This window comes from Dromaius novaehollandiae, chromosome 1 (genome assembly GCF_036370855.1).
Source record: "Dromaius novaehollandiae isolate bDroNov1 chromosome 1, bDroNov1.hap1, whole genome shotgun sequence".
NCBI lineage: Eukaryota > Metazoa > Chordata > Aves > Casuariiformes > Dromaiidae > Dromaius > Dromaius novaehollandiae.
Window position 1 is genome coordinate 13,564,377 of NC_088098.1, and position 17,057 is coordinate 13,581,433.

Genomic DNA, 17,057 nt, shown 5'->3' on the forward strand with positions numbered 1-17,057 from the left:
AATTCAGTTATTCTGACTCCCGCCTCCTCCTCCTGCACGTAGGCCTGGCGGGAACTGGTGTTCCCGTAGGGCAGAGCTCGGAGCTCTGGCTGTTTTTCCTGGTGTGGAGAAGCGGAGCAGAAAGCTGCGATGCTCCTGTGGAGGCTGCAGACCCTCTACTCTGTCTCATGCATGGGCCTCACCTCACTGGCAAACCTGTGAACTCAGCAATTGCGAATTTAACTGCCCTGTGAGGACAGCCTGAGGCAAACCAATCTCACCATGTAGCCAACAGACCGCTCCTGAGATTGCAACCTTCATCCCTGCACTGACTCAGTGTGTCCCATCACCAAAGTAAGGGTTGTCCCGTGGGGTTTTCTGCTATTTCACTCCCTCCACCGAGAGAGCTGTCTGCTCAAGGAAGGCCCCATTTTGGTACAGTTCTGTTTTATTTTATGCAGACGCTGTTTAGTGCTCAATATTAATAAATAGAAAGTACAAAGAAACTCCCCTTATGTTTGGCAAAGGGGCAGGTGAGGCGTGAGACGGATCTTTGGCCTTCAGTTTAGGACCAGACCCTGAAAAAGTCCTCCTTCCCGCCTTGACGAACTTCACTTTGGGGACAGAAATCTGTGCAGCTTCAGTCCAGGAAGAGTGAACTTGCTGCACATGAGCAAAAGATGATCTGAAGACTCAAAGAAATCCAACCTTCCCCTGAGGTATTATCTTGTCAGTTAAATGAAAGATATGTTTCACAAACAGGGAAAATTTCATGTGAAATTATGATCTAGCGTAAGACCAGTGAACCGTTTTGTGCCTATGTGACTGTGCCATAAAGATCTTTGATGTTCAGGCTAGAAATCAGGTGCAGTAACAATCTGGGGCGAAGCAGCTGAGAGTTCAGCTCCTGGAGAGCAGGTAAGGTTTACACAACAAGACAGTAACTCATGAGTGAGAGTTGACCGAAATGGTATGAAAAGGAGACAGTGAAGCTGCATTAAGAGGAATAGAAACAGGCTGTGGATAAGACTGTTTGGCCATGCTACAATTTTGTACAAAAACGGGAAAAAAATAACAAGAAAGGTTTTCTTTATTTAGAAAGTGATAATGAGGGATTGGTCCTTTCCATCTGCAGCTGCTTTTCTGGGATTCTTTAAGAAGATTTGCAGAGCAAAAGCAGGAATGCTTCCACAGGAAAAGGTGGTGAGTGTCTCCTTTGTCCTTGTGTCTCTGCTCTTCACTTATTAACCCTGTAGACCCTTGGACAGCTGTATCTCAACAAGTTACTGAGGACACCTGGCCTTTATCACTAGACTAAAATGATACAGCCTGAAGTGAATCGCTGCCCATGCGTCAGACAAATCTAAAAAGTGGAACCAACATTTTCCCTGATGTCAAAATCAGAATATTTGACTAGGGAGTGGGAGAGTGGGTTCTAGGCCCCCCTATCCAGCCTGCGCGGGTAGGATTAACTTCCCTTCTCTCCCAGTGCAGAAAAATGCCCCAACTGCCAGGCTGTAGGATATGCTGGGTCCAGAAATATTTGACCTTCCTCTTGAGGCTGAGCTACTTTGCAGTCAGGCACAGACAAGGCATGAGGAGACAAGGAAAGCAGGCATGGCTGGCCTGACACTGGCCTGGTAGTTCACGCCTTCAGCTAGGAACAAGAAGAGCTGAACCTTCAAGTCCCAGGCCTGGTTTTGTTTTTTATCCAATAGCAGCAGCATGAGAATAGGTGTACCATCAGCTCTGCCAACCTGAGACCAGTGAAAACGGAAGACCCGCTAAAACCAAAGAGACTGTGTCGTTAGTGTGACTCAGAGAAACACCTACAGGGAGTAAAAAGTGGTAGCTCAAGGCATTCCTGTGACCAAATGGGTATCTTGAACCCTGTGGTCTTCACAGACCTGCACTGCTGTAATATTTGCTAACCAACTTTTGCTCCCAACTTAACTGTCTGATGGGTGAAAATAGGAATGACCACCAGCATCCAACAGCTCCCTTAAGACCTAAAAATTAACCTTCTCCACTCAGAAGCAAAGCAAAGGATTCTGCCCAGAGTCTGCTGATAAGTTTGAATTAAGATCACTTTGCGTAAGCATTCAGTTTTTGTTTCAAAATGTTTTACATTGTGTTTTTGATCCTTTGTCCCTGTGTAGCACTGTCCAAACTTTCAGATTTTGGCATGACTTTTTAGTGTTTTTCCATGCTATAATGCTCAGAGCCATAAGCCATATTTCCTCGTTTAACTTTACACAGTGGAAGAATCATATAAAGACCACCAGCTTTCTGGATTCACTTACTGCATCAGCTTTATTACAGCACCAAACATTATTGAAAATGTAGCTCACCAAATAAAAGACCTTTCCTTTCTCTATGTATGCGGGCTCTTTTTGTTCCTACCAGCACATGTATATGTGTAGATTGCTGCCCTGAATATTACCTTTTTCAGGTAAGGAAAAAAAAAAAGAAAATAAATCACTTTCTATCAATAGTATGTGGAAAGATTAAAACCTCGCCCAGAAATGTGACTGTTAATTTACAGAAACCCATAAAAGCCAGGCTCAGTGCCAAGCAGCGCAACATTATTTGTGCTCCAACATTCTTTTCCTCTTTATGTTCATCAGTGCATGACTCGTTAGACAACTCTCATTCCACACAGACAGATGAATAATTGTCTCAAGTAGACATAGCTTACAGCCCTCCTAATTTCTCAGACTGACTGGTTGGGCTGTAAGGAGCAGCCTTCTGTTGTATGAAATGTATTCTGCAACTTAAAGGGTTTCGTAAGTGAGCTAAAAGTTTGGGATGTTTTGTGGAGTCCGAGTAACTGAACTGTATAGGACATCACCACACCATGAACCCAGTAGTGTGAAAATGGGAAGGAGCAAAACAGAACAATCTCATGAAGTACTGGAGTTTGTAGTACTGCTGAAGTGAACTGTTTTACTAGCTTTATATCCATTTGCTTGATATTTCATGATATTATAAAAGGAATTTGGAAATAAAAAATCTTCATTTACTGTGGAGTTTTTAGCAATATCACGCCGGGATCTGTGCTTGGCCCCTCAGTTTTCATGTCAGAGATCTGAAAAAGTATGAATTCCCTGCTAGTGAAATGCAGTGAAAAATGAGTGGTGTGCTCAAGAAGGCGTGGGAAAGGTCAAGTTACACAGAGTGCTGGGGATCAATTGGTAAGGTGAGTTCATTTGAGCAACAGTTATTTTAATACACAAACTCATATGTTATGAAACAAAGACCATAGGTCACACAGGGTGCCAGACCATACCCCATAGAGCAGGTCACTGCAAAAGACAGCAACAGCAGATAAGAGACAGGAGGTCCTGGTGCAGGGGAATATCTGAATATGGGATAGGAAGTAGTACTGCCTGCTGGAATGCTTTATCCAGTTTAGCATTTAAAAATTTCCAAAAGGTGGGGGGAAAAAGCCCAGGAAAAAGAAAAAAGTCAATAGAGTGATTTGAATCTTAGAGAGTGGAAATATTAAGAAGCTCGACTTTTTTTTGTTTTCCAAAAGAAATACTATTGAATAGAGGCTTCTTAGGAAGACAGATCAGATAATAGACGTCTCTCAAATTTATTAGGAAAAGGTCTTAACAGGATCTAGCAATTGGAAATTGAAGTTAGACAAAATCTGACTGGAAACACAGCAGGTTTACCTGGGATGAGACATTGTGACATCTTATTAATAGAGCTAAGGGATCTGCCATCATATCCAATCTCTAAGTCAAGGTCAGATACTTTCTAAAAAGTATGTTATAGCTCAGACAGGTATTAGAATCCAGGGTGAAACTTCTAGGCTTGTGTTATAGATGGTTAGGCATAATGGTGTCATTACAGTAATGGTGTCTTTATCCACTAAATGCAGGCATTTTCTCCCATTTCTGTCCCTTGGACAGTGCTGAATCCATGTGGTTCATTCTTTGGTGTTTTCCTCTCAAGACTGTGCTTCTCTCACAAGATTTAAATTGAAACATGTACAATACAGGATTTTTAAAAGATATATTTTCTTTAGAGTTTTCAGACACTTACACTAACATTGAATGTTCTTAATTCCCGTAAGGACATATTTGTATGATATTACATACTTTTTATTGTATGTCATTCCCCATCTATCTGCTGACTGGCAAAGGAGACTCTGGAGCTTTGCGGTGATGGAACAAGGGTTTGCCTGTTTTTCTTCTACCTGTCTTCATGGCAACCAGGTTTTTTGAGATGGGTGCTAGTAAGAATTAACAGCAATATTATGTATAATGCTACACAGTTAAGATTACAACGATGTCCTGGACACAGAACATAGACACATCATGTGTGCTGTGTATTTCATGTGCAGTTTCATTCATAGCTTGTGTTTCTTGACATGCACAATCCTGAAGGTGCCTGCATGAAGCTTTGGCAAGAGATATGATGGGCTGAAGCCAAAAATCACTGCAGTTGGAAAGCACAAAGCAAAGCAATAGATTTCCTCCTGATTCTTGCATGTAGCAAGCTACCCTGTGTCTGGCAAGTGGTTTCTCCAGAATGGCCTTGGTATGTGTGCCACATGCATATTAGCATCTGCACAACAACACAGCTGACAACCTACCTGTCAACTCCAGGAGCCATTTGGGCTTGTAAGGCACCTGCTGCAGGAGAAACTGGAGAGCCTCTACTGAACAGACAAAGTAAGACAGAAAGCATACTGATGGAAAGAAAGGAAGAAATCAATATTCAGGGTTCAATTCCTGAGAGAAGCCCTCAACATGGCTGCTGTGATTTGGTTTCTGAAAACAACATACAGTTGGATAGTCCTCTCTTCTGGCATTGCTGTTCATCATATAAAACACAAAAGAACAATAAAAGTTTGATGCTTTTCAGATGACTGCTTAGGCCAAATAGAGGTAAAAAGGAGAAAAAGTGAAAAGGAGAGAAAGTGAAACAGATGGATGCAAGTAAAAATTGCAGTATGAACCCACTTTAAAGCTTGGCAACAACTTTAACAATCACACAGAAAGTGGTATACCACAAGCATCAAGTCTTACCGGGTTTTCAGTCTGGTTGATTCCAATAAGAAAGACAAGCTCAGAGAAGAAAAGGGCAGCCACCAGGTTTTTGTGGATACTGTGCAAGTTGGAACGCAGCGTACGGATGAGAACCAGCAATATGAAGGTGATCAGCAAGGCCACCAGTGAAATGGATACAGTTGTGTAAGTGACAATCTTCAGGGGAAGCACCTCCCCGTTCTGCAGAACAACAGATTGACAGGGTTTCTGAGTTTTTCCTTCCTTTCCCTCCAATCAAAGCTACTACTTGCAAAGTCAGTGTTTTCATTACTGCTGAGCCAACATACGGACTCTCTGTAGGACCAATGGGAGTGGGGACAACGGGAATGCCATCTCCTAAGTCACTCAACCTTTTGAGCATGTAGAGGAATACCCAAAGGGACAGACAGTTAAGCAAGAATCCCAAATAACTGGAGGCCAGTCTGCCCCATTGATGCTATCCTGAAAGGCTGAAAGACCTCTGGCGTTTGTGTGTTTGCTCCTGCCTATTGTGATTCTTAATATCATAATATCAAGTGATGCCATTTTTATCAGGTGTCAATGGCATCATGATAACTGTAATCCTTGTCTCAATCCCTTCTCTGCATGGCCCTGTGCGGTGTAGCCTGGGAGGTTATGTGTTGCTGGCTACACCATTCATTGACCAGATAAAAGACTCCTTTCAGATAGAGAAGGCACACGCAACAGCAGGCATCTCCAGGTACGGGGCAATGTGCTCCTGACACACTGCAAGAAGAGAATGATCCACCGAAGATGCTCTGAATCACGTTCAGCCCCCTCGAAAATCACACTGATGCACTAGCTGGGGATCACCCACCTCTCGTTTCGAAATGTCCATTAGGACGGCAAAGCTGGTCAGATGGTTGCACTGGCAAGCGATATGGCTCTGGTTTCTGGAAAACAGCTCACACCCTTTAGAGGACCAGGCACCTGTTCCACCAATCCTGTGGGAAAAAAGATCATTTCTGAGTGCTGTTCTGTGATTGCTCCCTTGCCTCCCACTGCTATAACTCTCTGAGGCAGCTCTGACTCTGAAACCAGAAAGGTCACTTAGTACCGAGACAGAGAGAAATATTTACAGCTGTCACCTGCCTTAAAGAATATCAACTTGAAAAGTCTTGAGTTAGAAGTAGTGTCTGATATGACACCTGACTTTGACTGCCAAATTTTGTGGTTTTATAGAAACCTGCTTTGATTTAAAAAAAGAAATCTTGCGTTTTTGAGAGAAGGCAAAGCAATTACACAGTGCAGACTGTGGAACTGGTCACAGCAAAGTGCTGTCAGCTATGTGGGGTAAAAACACCAGAAACACAGACAGATAAATATTTTTCAGTCATCCCTATTTCCCTCGATTTAGACACTGCTTTTAACACTCTTAGGTGAAATATATTTCAGCAGAAATACGATCTCTGTCATAGAGTTCCATTAAAAAGTAGACAAGAAAATGTTAAAAATAGAAAGCAGTATTTTATATCAGGAAATCTCCTCCATTAACATTGTAGAGGAACTGCTCCCTTAAAAATTCTTCCCGGTTCAACCTGGTTTAACTCCATCAACTTTAGAAATGATTCTGTATCAACAGTAATTATTCTATTCTGAAGTGAATGAGTAGTAAAAATCCTCTTGCAGTTACTGAGAGAGATTTTAATTAGACATTACAGGTGATCTTTTTCATTCAGCAACAAAAAATTTGTTAAACTGCTTTAATATCACTTTTGCTTGTAACATTCTCACTTTTTAAAAACTCTTTTGTTACATGCTTTTTAACTGCAGTTATAGGAAAACAGACAGCAATGTCAACGCAGTTGCTAGCAAACACTGATGAATCACTTTAGAGCTAATGAGTTATTCAAGCCCACACTATGTTTAAAAATTTATGATAAAAGCACCTGCCATTCCTGCATATTTGGTAGTGTCATCCGTACACAGAAGCAAATAGGATGTTAAGAAATTGCTTATCTAACCTTTGTGCTGTTATCATCTCTGACTACTTTACAAGCAGGCAAATGGAGTAGTTTATTATTGCTAATAGAGTGCTGATAGATTTTTGTTGCCTCGTTGGTACTTTCAATGATATAAACTCAGTAAGCCTTTTTGACCAGGAGGCAAACATTTGCTTTTCTATTTCTAGCACAGGATATTCCCTTTTAATGGATTTTTCCATAGGTTTACTAGCGGCTTTGGATCATTAGGTAAAGCAGTAATAGCTAACCCTCTTTTACCCTGGGCTGACAATATCATCCTTTCAGTATACATCTGGTTTTATGGTTGAAATTTGCATATGTAATAGTTACAATGTTATGGAATCGTAACTTGCTGAGCATGTAGTTACCTCTCAATAAATTTTCTTTTGTTTTATCCGCACTCTTGAAATATATGCAATAGGATTGTTGTGTTTTCACAATGCCATAAACCCAACAAAACACTTATGAGGATATACAGTTTTTAAAAGCTCTTTTACAGTTATTTAACTTTTCCAAATACAAAATGAACTATTTTCAGAATATTTCGCCAACTCCCTCACACCTCCCTTCTTGAGAGTCAAGCACTCTCTGCTTATGTTTGCTGTCCTGTATTGGGACTGCTTCCTAATAACAGTGTGGCAACAGGGAGATGCCAAAGGTCCCAAAAAGGGTGTTTTCCTCCCCTCCAGTTTTTCACTAAAACAGAGGAAAACAAATACACAGCAGCTGACGTAAGGAAGATTAGTTGCTTCTTAGAAGCACAAATGTCCTTGGGTTGACTTTTGATTCCAAAATGATCTTTTGAGATATAAAATCTCCAGTCTTACCATTTTATCTGCAAAATCTCAATCCTCCTTTTTACTAACATGAAGACTAGTTTTTGCAATTTTTTGCACTGGCCCTGGCTGAGGCATCTAGGTTAGCTGCCTGCCTGCCTTATACTCTGTCTATAGTCACTGGAGTGTGACAGGAGAAGATGAAGCCCATATAAGATTGAACTATCCTTTGGAGATGCCCTCCTAAAAAGAGGGCAAAGGGCAATGAGATTCCTGACTTAGGGACCTCAGGTGAGTGATAAACCCAGGCATTTGAGCTGGACTGTGCCTGTATATGCTGTGGACAAAGAGTGCGAGCAAAAACAAGGAGAATGTGAGATTTATTATTACTGGGTGAAAATAAACCATGTGAGAAGACAAGATAGACTGCATGAATTTGCCAGAAAGCACACGGCTACTCCCTCGTTTGAGGAGTTATGATGATTTTATTTCCCTTGCTGATGGGAAGTGATTACATGGCTCCATTCCACCAGGAATTCTTTGCCCACTGAATGAACTAAAGGAGAAGAGATCATATTCTTCTCCTGAATTATCTTCCTCGCCTAGACTTCTCTGTTAGAGACAGATCCCACACACAGCCCTAAAGAAACCAGGAGACATACGCGATGGAGTGATTCCAGAACACGCAGACGGGCTTTGTTCGCTCCTCTGTTTCCAGCAGGGTGTACTCCACGATGATGGGCTTTTCCACCAGTTTGGGTGGAAGCTCCCCATCACTGTGAACAGCTGTGCTCACTACAGGTGTGTTAATAATCGGGCGATTTGGCAATCTGCGGAAGGAGAAAAATTGCAAAATGATCTAAACATTAAAATGCAAAACACTGATTTGGTAAGGGCTGCAAATAAAAGATTTCCAGTCGCTTCCATTGATAAAGTGAAGTAGATGCACTGTCAGACTTCCACACAGCTAGATTTCTAAAAGCAACTGGCGCTACTGAAGCGGTTGTTCTCCCACAATGTGCTGGAGGAGGACGAGAGATAGTACTGCAGTGACGAGTGCATCACACATGACATTTGATCAACATGAATGCAGCTCTGCCTCTGCCATGCACGCAGAGCAAGTAGAAGGGCGTCTGCATGATTTACAAACAGGTCTAAAGCTTACCTCAAACTCCTTCGGTCAGGATCATAGTTTTCAGGTAAAAGATGTCCTAGCGATCGGTATATAATGATCATGGCAACAGTATATTGGGTTGAGTCATCTGGGTGTCGCTTCCTTCTCTTTGTAAATGCACTCTCAGGGCTTAGCCCATCACCATTCACCTTAGAGGATAATCTCTGGTTTGAAGGCTTCATTGTAGGTACTGCTATGAAATTAACAGAAATACTAAATTATTTCCAGATGGCTTCAGAGCTACCATTTAACCTGGCATTTTTGCTTAGCAGAGATATAGAAATGTTTCTGTTGTTATAACTCTAGGTTTGCAGGACTGGACACACTCTTCATGTAATATTTTATACTCTTAGTAAAATTTTAACACATTCTACAGTTACACAACTGATAATCTAATAACCATTGAAACATTTTTAGTCTAGCTAGAAAACAAGCCACTTCTAAGCTAGAAGATCCAAAAATATATAAATAATCTGTGCAGGTTTTAAGGGGGATATTAAAACAATATGCATATTATTACTTTGCATGTACCTTCATATATGGCAAAGCTAGTAAGAATTATAAACATGGCACTTGGTAACATGGGATTTCTCTATGCCAATTCTGTCATATAATGAGCTTTCAATTTTGGCGGTGTCTCTTAAAATTCACATTCCCTTTGTCCTTACAGAAACGATATAGGTCATATAAACAGATATACTATTTCTGAGGAAAAGGTCATAAAGACGTATTAGCTTATTTATTATTGTGTGTTATTTCCACAAGTGTTACTGTTTCCCTATGTGGAGGATATTCATCCATGACATTTGTATGATTATTCCATTTTGGTTACTCTCTCTCTTTGCCCAATGTGGCTTGTGGTTTCATCTCAACCACCTCTGGATACTTCAGAGACACTGCAAAGTACATAATTTTCTATGTATTCTCAAACATGTCACCTATCTCCCAGTGTGATTCAGACTTTTTATTTGCTTTTTCTCTCTGATAACGTGGCTCAGTTCCCAAATTTGAATTCTCCACCTCCCACATCACCTTCTCATTGCTTGCCTTACAAACTCAAAACTTCACGCCTGCTCACATTCCTGCTGTGCCTTCAGACAGGAGCCTTGCTGCACCTGATTCCTTCTGTTTTCTACATACTGCATTGATTTCCTAAAAGGCCAAAGGCATATATTCCCAGTATCTTCTGGGGTGGATAAAAAACTATGACAAATAGTATGTAACTCAATGCCAGCATTACTAGCAGTGAGGCCAGGAAGAATTGGGAATCCATTTAAAGCACATGAGGACTTTGGGAGGTGGGAATGGCCGAGGCCTTCCTCAGTGGGAACCGAGGCAGAGCATTTCTCTCGCATTGGCATGGCAGTTTAGGGGGCTGTGAGCGAGACCTGATAGACAGGTACAGCAAGTTACACAGCACCTCGCGCTCCCGTCAGTGCCCGGCAGGCAAAATGCCTTAGAAGTATGCACAGCTGCTCCATCCCTACATAATGTTCACTTGTGTATACCATCGTACCACTCCGCTTCAAAAGGATCAATCATGACTCTTAGGAGCTAGTCAAAACTGTCTCCCTCACATCAGTGGAAGGGTTTTACCTTTCCTGTCTGAAGGTCTGAACAAGGTATCAGGGAAGATAACAGATGATTCCAGATCTTTTGGATAATCTTCTTTAATCTCATGAAATCTTGGTATTTTAGCTCCCGTAAAATTAGATTTGTCAAAGATGTCAACAGCAATAACTAGAAAAAAAAAAGTTCCCCATAAAATTAACTTCAGTTCCTTCAAATACGTTATGATAGCAAAATGAAACATGACTGAAAGGTTAAAATATCTGCACAATACAGAGAAGCAATGTGAACCAAAAATACGAAGTTTAATCCAATTTCTCTCAATATCTTAGATGACAAGTAAAAGCTTATGTTTCAACATTATGTTACAACTATAAAATTACAAAAATATGTAGATTGCATAGGCAATAGAAAGGAATTCACAACAGTGAAAACAGTTATTTCCTTCTAGGAAAACAGTACTGCAAACACCAGAAATTTAAAGATGGTATGTTCCAGTTCCAGGCTTGCCTCTTCTATGGAAGGTGAGATCTGCTGTTTCAGAAATACACTTTTTCTCCAACTGTTAAATTGCAAAATCACCTAAGCAAAGAAAACAACCTGGATTTTACCTGGGAATACTTCTTAGTCCTACTCCAGTTCTCCTTCCACTACACTAACAGTTACTTTCTGGCTCACCTCATCAGCTCTGCTCGTTGTGTATCTGCCAAAATATTTAAAAGCAGCTGAGTTGGCCTTAATGTTGCCATTTAAGAAAAGTCACTGAGTGCCAATTTGTATGCTATAATAAAAGTGAGAAGTTGGAAGTCCTGAGGGTAACCCTACACTGAAAGCTATGATCCACAGCAAGTTTCTATATGAAGAAATATCCAAGTTAAGATCTGCAAATTCCCATTCCTTCCCTAGTCTCTAAATAACTCCCAGATGAGCCATTGGGAAACTCCATTAACACCATGTTCACCTGGAAAAACTGTTCAAAAGCAAACAGAACCCATTCAGTGCAGAATTGCCTCGTCTCTCCCAAGCTAGTTCCTTTTTAACCAGGAAAAGCTGGCTGAAAAATCAGGATTTACAACCTGCAAGAAATACAGGGTTTCGTTTTCATCTTAGTTCAGTTCAGTTAGATTTTTCTCAATGTGAAGATGAAAACATTTTGATTCTGATAGCCCTAAATCAAAAGGAAACATTTTGTTTTGGTTTACTAAACAGAATTGAAGTATTTCAGTTTGGCTCATTTCAACAATAATAATTCCCCTCTGGAGTTGATGCAGGACTTTATAAACTTTGTAGTTTGAGTGTCTCATGTGTTTGCTCTTATCTAGAAGCTTGGATATACTAATTTCCCAAGCTAAACTTTGTCCACGTGACTGTGGACATGAAGCACTCTCAGGATAAGGTTTGTAGGTAAAGGTAATTTCACGTATTATACCAACTAGTGTAGCTGGGAACACTATTTAGATACCTTTGAAAGTGAAAAACAGAATTTGAGAATCACAGAAATGGTAATTGGGAGAGACCTCTGCAGGTCACCCAGTCCCACCTCCCACTTGAAGCAGGATGATCACTAACTTTGGATCAGGTCAAATAATTGGTAGCTAGGGAGTGGGAATAGGGAGTGGGAAAAAAAGTGGAAAGAGGCAGACCAGGCATTTACAGCCTGCTGAATCTGGAGAGGTTAGTGGCTAGCTGTCAGAGAGAAGAAAATTATAATGTTCCATAAGACTGAACTGAATGGGTAGGTTTGGGTCTCCAGTAGAATTAATAATTTTAGACACTGGGTTTATCTTCTGGAAAGCATTTTGTAGGTTCACAGCCATCATGGCTCCACACCAGCAGGCCCTGGGTGCTGCGCTTCATTTCCATGTGCACCACGGGGACATCTGAAAAAGCGCATGGCACTCCTGCCAGCACAGAACTGCGACCTGCTTGTCACAGGAGACATTTGCTGTGATAAGCAGAGAAAGCATGTTGGCAGGCCTGACATTTCCTTTTCTGTTCAGATCCATTCAGGATATTTTGGACCCCAAGGATATTGCTTCCAATGATGAGTTCTGCAAGGTGGAGAGGGTGACTGAAGGGTAGGATGGATGATTCTGTGCAAATACCTCTCAGAATAGAAACTTCTCAGAACAGGAACTTCTACAGGAGCTGACTTTCTGGACAGGTTCCAGAGTAGGACAGCATGTGAAAATCAGAGGTATATTATCAACAGTGGTTTTATTTTTGTACTGCAGCAAATCTTCAGGTGGTGGAGGGGCGGTTCTTTCAAAAAAGTGATCTATTATTTCCAAGTATATTAGGTGGTCTCAAAAGGCATCACCGTTACTTACAAATGTTGTTCTCACTATTGTCTGTAGACCACTGTGGCTAACAAAATGCCACATGGAGCAGTGTGCCCGTTCCCTGTTAGGGACAACAACCCAAGCTGTCGCTGGAGCTCGGCCCACAGGGAAAGCAAATGAGACACTGCAGCTCCATGGCCACTGAGAGATACAGATCAATGCTCAACTGACTTGAAATAAATGTGTTGATTAGACTGAAAAATGCAAATATTTTGTTTCTCAGTGGATATTATTAAAAACAATAGCTAGCACCTATCTAGCACATTTTTAAAGCTCTTCTAATACAAAATGGCGGTTTTAAACAGAGATACTCACTCATGTTAGTGGCAACGATGACAAAAGGTCTCATGTAGGTTTTCTTCATGTTCTGGGCCACATTGTTGAAATATCCCTCGTAATGCCTTAGCAGGTGAGCTGTGCCACCCTCCGTTCGCTGAATTTGCTCCCAGTGCTCCTTGTTGCTGGGATCCAGCAGAGCACTACCCACTTTGATAATGTTCTGAGAAAAAAATACAGGCCTAAATTATGAGGCAAACAAAGCCTAGGCAATCAAGCGAAGCATTGGATTTCAGGTGAGGAACATTGCAAATGATTGGCATTACTGCCTCAGGTGAGCATATAATGAAATATTTTAATCTAGGCATGTTCTACTGCAGCCTTATGAAAATATGCACACCAGTTACTCACCCTGAGGTTGTTTTACATTAAGGAAATCCCTACAAACCTTTTATAAGCAAAGTAAGCCAAAATCGGAGGCTATAAAGGAAAAAAGTAGACAGTTCTCTTAAGACAGGAAACCTATCATGAAAACGCAGAAGGAAAACCTAACCGTATTTTCTTTGTCTCAGAGAGATGAGAGACAGAAAAAGCAGAGTGCTTCCTATGTACACTAAAGAACACACCCAGGTAAATGGAAACAATATGACATGTTAAAACCAAAAGAAATCCATCAATAGAAATATTACTTTCTGTCCTATTTTGATTTTTGTTTTATTTTGTTGATTCTTGCCTAATTCTGGAAACTTACATGCTGAAGAAGGAAAAGAGCAAATATTAACTTGCATATACAAACTTGGAGACTCAGAAGAAATTAAGCTGTTCTTCCCCCATTTTTATGTTGCTCACAAATGCTGTTAAGAGGATCTAGACGAGGAGCTAAGCCCCTTCTGCTCTTTCCTACAAGACTGAACAGGGCACCCAAAGGAACCCTTTGCCAGAATGGAAAAACAAGACCCTGAATAAGAGCAGTAAATGGCTTAAATGAGAAGGATGAAGATGCTGAGAAGTTTTTAATCTTGGTGTACACATGCACTATATTTTTATGCCAAAATTAAATTCCTAACTGAGGTCATATCTGAAAAAATTATGGTAGGTCTTTGATAGCAACGGGGCCTTTCATGAATGCTCGGACTAGCAGAAACCCTCTGGCCTACATTTCCATGTATTTGTATGTGCCTGAATCACTTAGAGTATCAATACGGTGTGGAATTGCTTTTGGTGCACCAGTTCTCTAATAGATGTGATTCAAATGTTTCAAAGTGGGATTGTAAAATACCTCTGAGCCAGTAACTGGCTAAATACAATTTTGTTTGTTTTAAAACCTAAGGTAGATAGGGTTTCTGATTTCATGCTCGTTTTCTGTAAGGAAACACTTAAGCTGGAAATTATAGGCCAGATATGATACAGATACAAGGACTTACTAATTTTTCACATTTCCTACAAAAGATTTGGAAAGAGACTGCAGGAAATCCAATGTGAAATCAAACAGAATAAACCATTCTCGGAGTTAGTTCACTATACATTTAAATGAAAGTGATCAAATTAGGCAGGTTTTCCAACAAAAATGGAATATAGTAGATAAAGCTATTTCATCCAGGAATAGCACATCAATTTTATTTTTTAATTTGGGAAATTTTACTTTTGGATGTTAGTATGATGATGTTTATTATAATCATGCTTGCCATGATATATGTATTCAACACACACGTGCGCATACACACGTGCACGTGGACCCACACACACAAACATAACCAACTTCCCATTCTAAATTGAGAAGACTGACTCATTTGTGAAAAACATCAAGCAATCATGTCAAATTTACTCCATCCTGTTTGAAGACAAATTCAATTATCAATTCCCATATAAGCATCTAAGCAGTACTGCACAGCTCCACACAAGCCCAAGACAGTACACAGTTTCTCTCTTACTTCATTGAATTCCACATCCCTGGTGGCAGCCAGGTCAAATCCTTGCTGCCGGCTCTCATACTGCAGGACCCTGATCATCATCTGGTAAGCCGTCCTCACGTCATTCCCGTACAAGGTGCTTGTGTACTTGGTGGCATTCTGCAGCACTTTCACAATCCATATAGTTTTGTCTCCGTCCAGTTTGGTCTCATTGCGGTATAGCTTTTCATTCTGAAGTGGAGACAAGAACGAAATAAAAACCCAGGGATCTTAAACACAAAAATAATGTAATTTTTTTCATTGTAGTTACAAAGGCACTCTTCATCATCTAGGGAATTTTGGCACAAAGGATTCATTTGATACAAATGTAGTTTGTCTTGAGAAAGGGTGGATAGGACAATGCAGTGCAAAACATTACTGAGAGCCAGAAAAGCACGGGGTTGCAATGGGGAATGTAGGATTCAAAGACTCCTACATTCAAGGTCAAGGGATGGAGTCTGGGGACATCCAACTGCAGAATGAACTCATGATCATTTATAAATTGCAGTGGAAAGCTGTATGAGATATTATGCAGGTAAATATTAACATTATGCACTTTTGCAGTGTTGAAACAAATTAAGCAATAGATGAACAATTAGCAACAGGGTAACATAGAAAACCAATACATTCTTTCTTAAATCCAAGGGAAAATTACAGCCAATCACCAGGAAAGAGCACTGGGCTAGATTATCATCTATATAAATCAACACTGCCTATATGAAGTCAACGAAAACATGACAAATCATACCAAATGCAGATTTGGAGTAAAGTGTCAATAGTCACTGGATGCTACAGTGCATACTTCAAAATTGGAAGAAACACTGGATAAGCAGCTATAAATATATCTTTACCAGACTTCATTAGATCTGAGAAATTGTGTGTCTGTAGATGTTGCTTTGTTTCAAATGTGCCCATTATATGAAAATACTAGTGGGTCCTAACAGGTTAATCAGACTCTGGGGTACAAAATACAAGAAAATAGAGCCTACCATGACTTTTAGATCCACAAAAGTGGTGGTGGTACAGTTAAAAAGCTCAGGAGGCAGCCAGCCCTTCTCATTGTTACAGTGGCGAACTGCATTCCCTGGAGGAAACAAAGCATTAACAAAAAACAATCATCTTCTCAATTCTTCTGAATAAATTTTCAAAGAACTCTGCTTTCAAACTCTTTAGAGAACTGCACATATCTCACTTTCCAAACTGGTATTCCTGTCTGAGGAAACCTAGAGTTTACTGATATTCCTGAGTCATTTTCTCCAAGCTCTAGAGAAAGGGAGGCAAGCTTCAGACCTGCCTGACCACTTTTAGCCTTGCTGCCCTCACATCCTCTAATGAATTTGTCAATTGATTTGTACCAAATATGAGAAAGATTGTGCTCTTCCTAAATATTTATGAAAACATACCCTGCTCAGATTTGGGTGTAATATAGGAAGTTTATATAGGAAAACCTTCAGGATACACACTATCTTCATGTCAAAACCTTTAAGCACTGTAAGCACATCTTAGCACACAGCACATGGTGAACACTGCACCCAACACATAGAATTTCCTTTTGCTAATTAGGTGACTAGGTTGTAAGCAGCTTATTATTTAATTGAATCTATTACTTTGTACTATTTGTCAAATCATTTTTATAAATGATTCTTGACTGTGGAACCTTCATGGCGAATTATAAATAACAAATTCTACCTTTGCACAAAGTTTAACTTTGCTTGGATACATTGCATGTGTCTAAGTAATTTAATTATTAATGTCTAAATAATAGATTTATAATTAATAGGATAATATCTAGTTATATTGTTTCTCTTCCCTGACAGGTGAATACAATTAAGCCTCAGGTTCCTAGCTTGAATATTCTTTATTATAAAGCTTACTTTGAACGTTGTGTAAAATTCACTTAAAGTGTGCAATTTCTATAAGTATCTGTGCCTGCTAGGCTATTTGCTAGAAAACACACCAGGGTCA

The 17,057-nt window shown here is 40.3% G+C and overlaps 1 protein-coding gene across 7 annotated transcripts in view; it reads right to left on the bottom strand.

Annotated features, from left to right (window-relative positions):
• CELSR1 (cadherin EGF LAG seven-pass G-type receptor 1) overlaps positions 1 to 17,057 on the bottom strand; it is a 181,436-nt gene that overhangs the window by 20,754 nt on the left and 143,625 nt on the right. For 5 of the 7 annotated variants that reach the window (XM_064506068.1, XM_064506092.1, XM_064506100.1 and 2 more), the window contains exons 17-24: positions 16,082 to 16,176; positions 15,075 to 15,284; positions 13,183 to 13,366; positions 10,553 to 10,696; positions 8,948 to 9,149; positions 8,445 to 8,612; positions 5,860 to 5,986; positions 5,022 to 5,222 (exon numbers count right to left, since the gene is read on the bottom strand). In XM_064506068.1, coding sequence (XP_064362138.1) covers positions 5,022 to 5,222; positions 5,860 to 5,986; positions 8,445 to 8,612; positions 8,948 to 9,149; positions 10,553 to 10,696; positions 13,183 to 13,366; positions 15,075 to 15,284; positions 16,082 to 16,176 — 1,331 coding nt within the window. The remainder of the gene's footprint in view (positions 1 to 5,021; positions 5,223 to 5,859; positions 5,987 to 8,444; positions 8,613 to 8,947; positions 9,150 to 10,552; positions 10,697 to 13,182; positions 13,367 to 15,074; positions 15,285 to 16,081; positions 16,177 to 17,057) is intronic. The other 2 variants (XM_064506072.1, XM_064506108.1) reach the window with 1 other exon arrangement.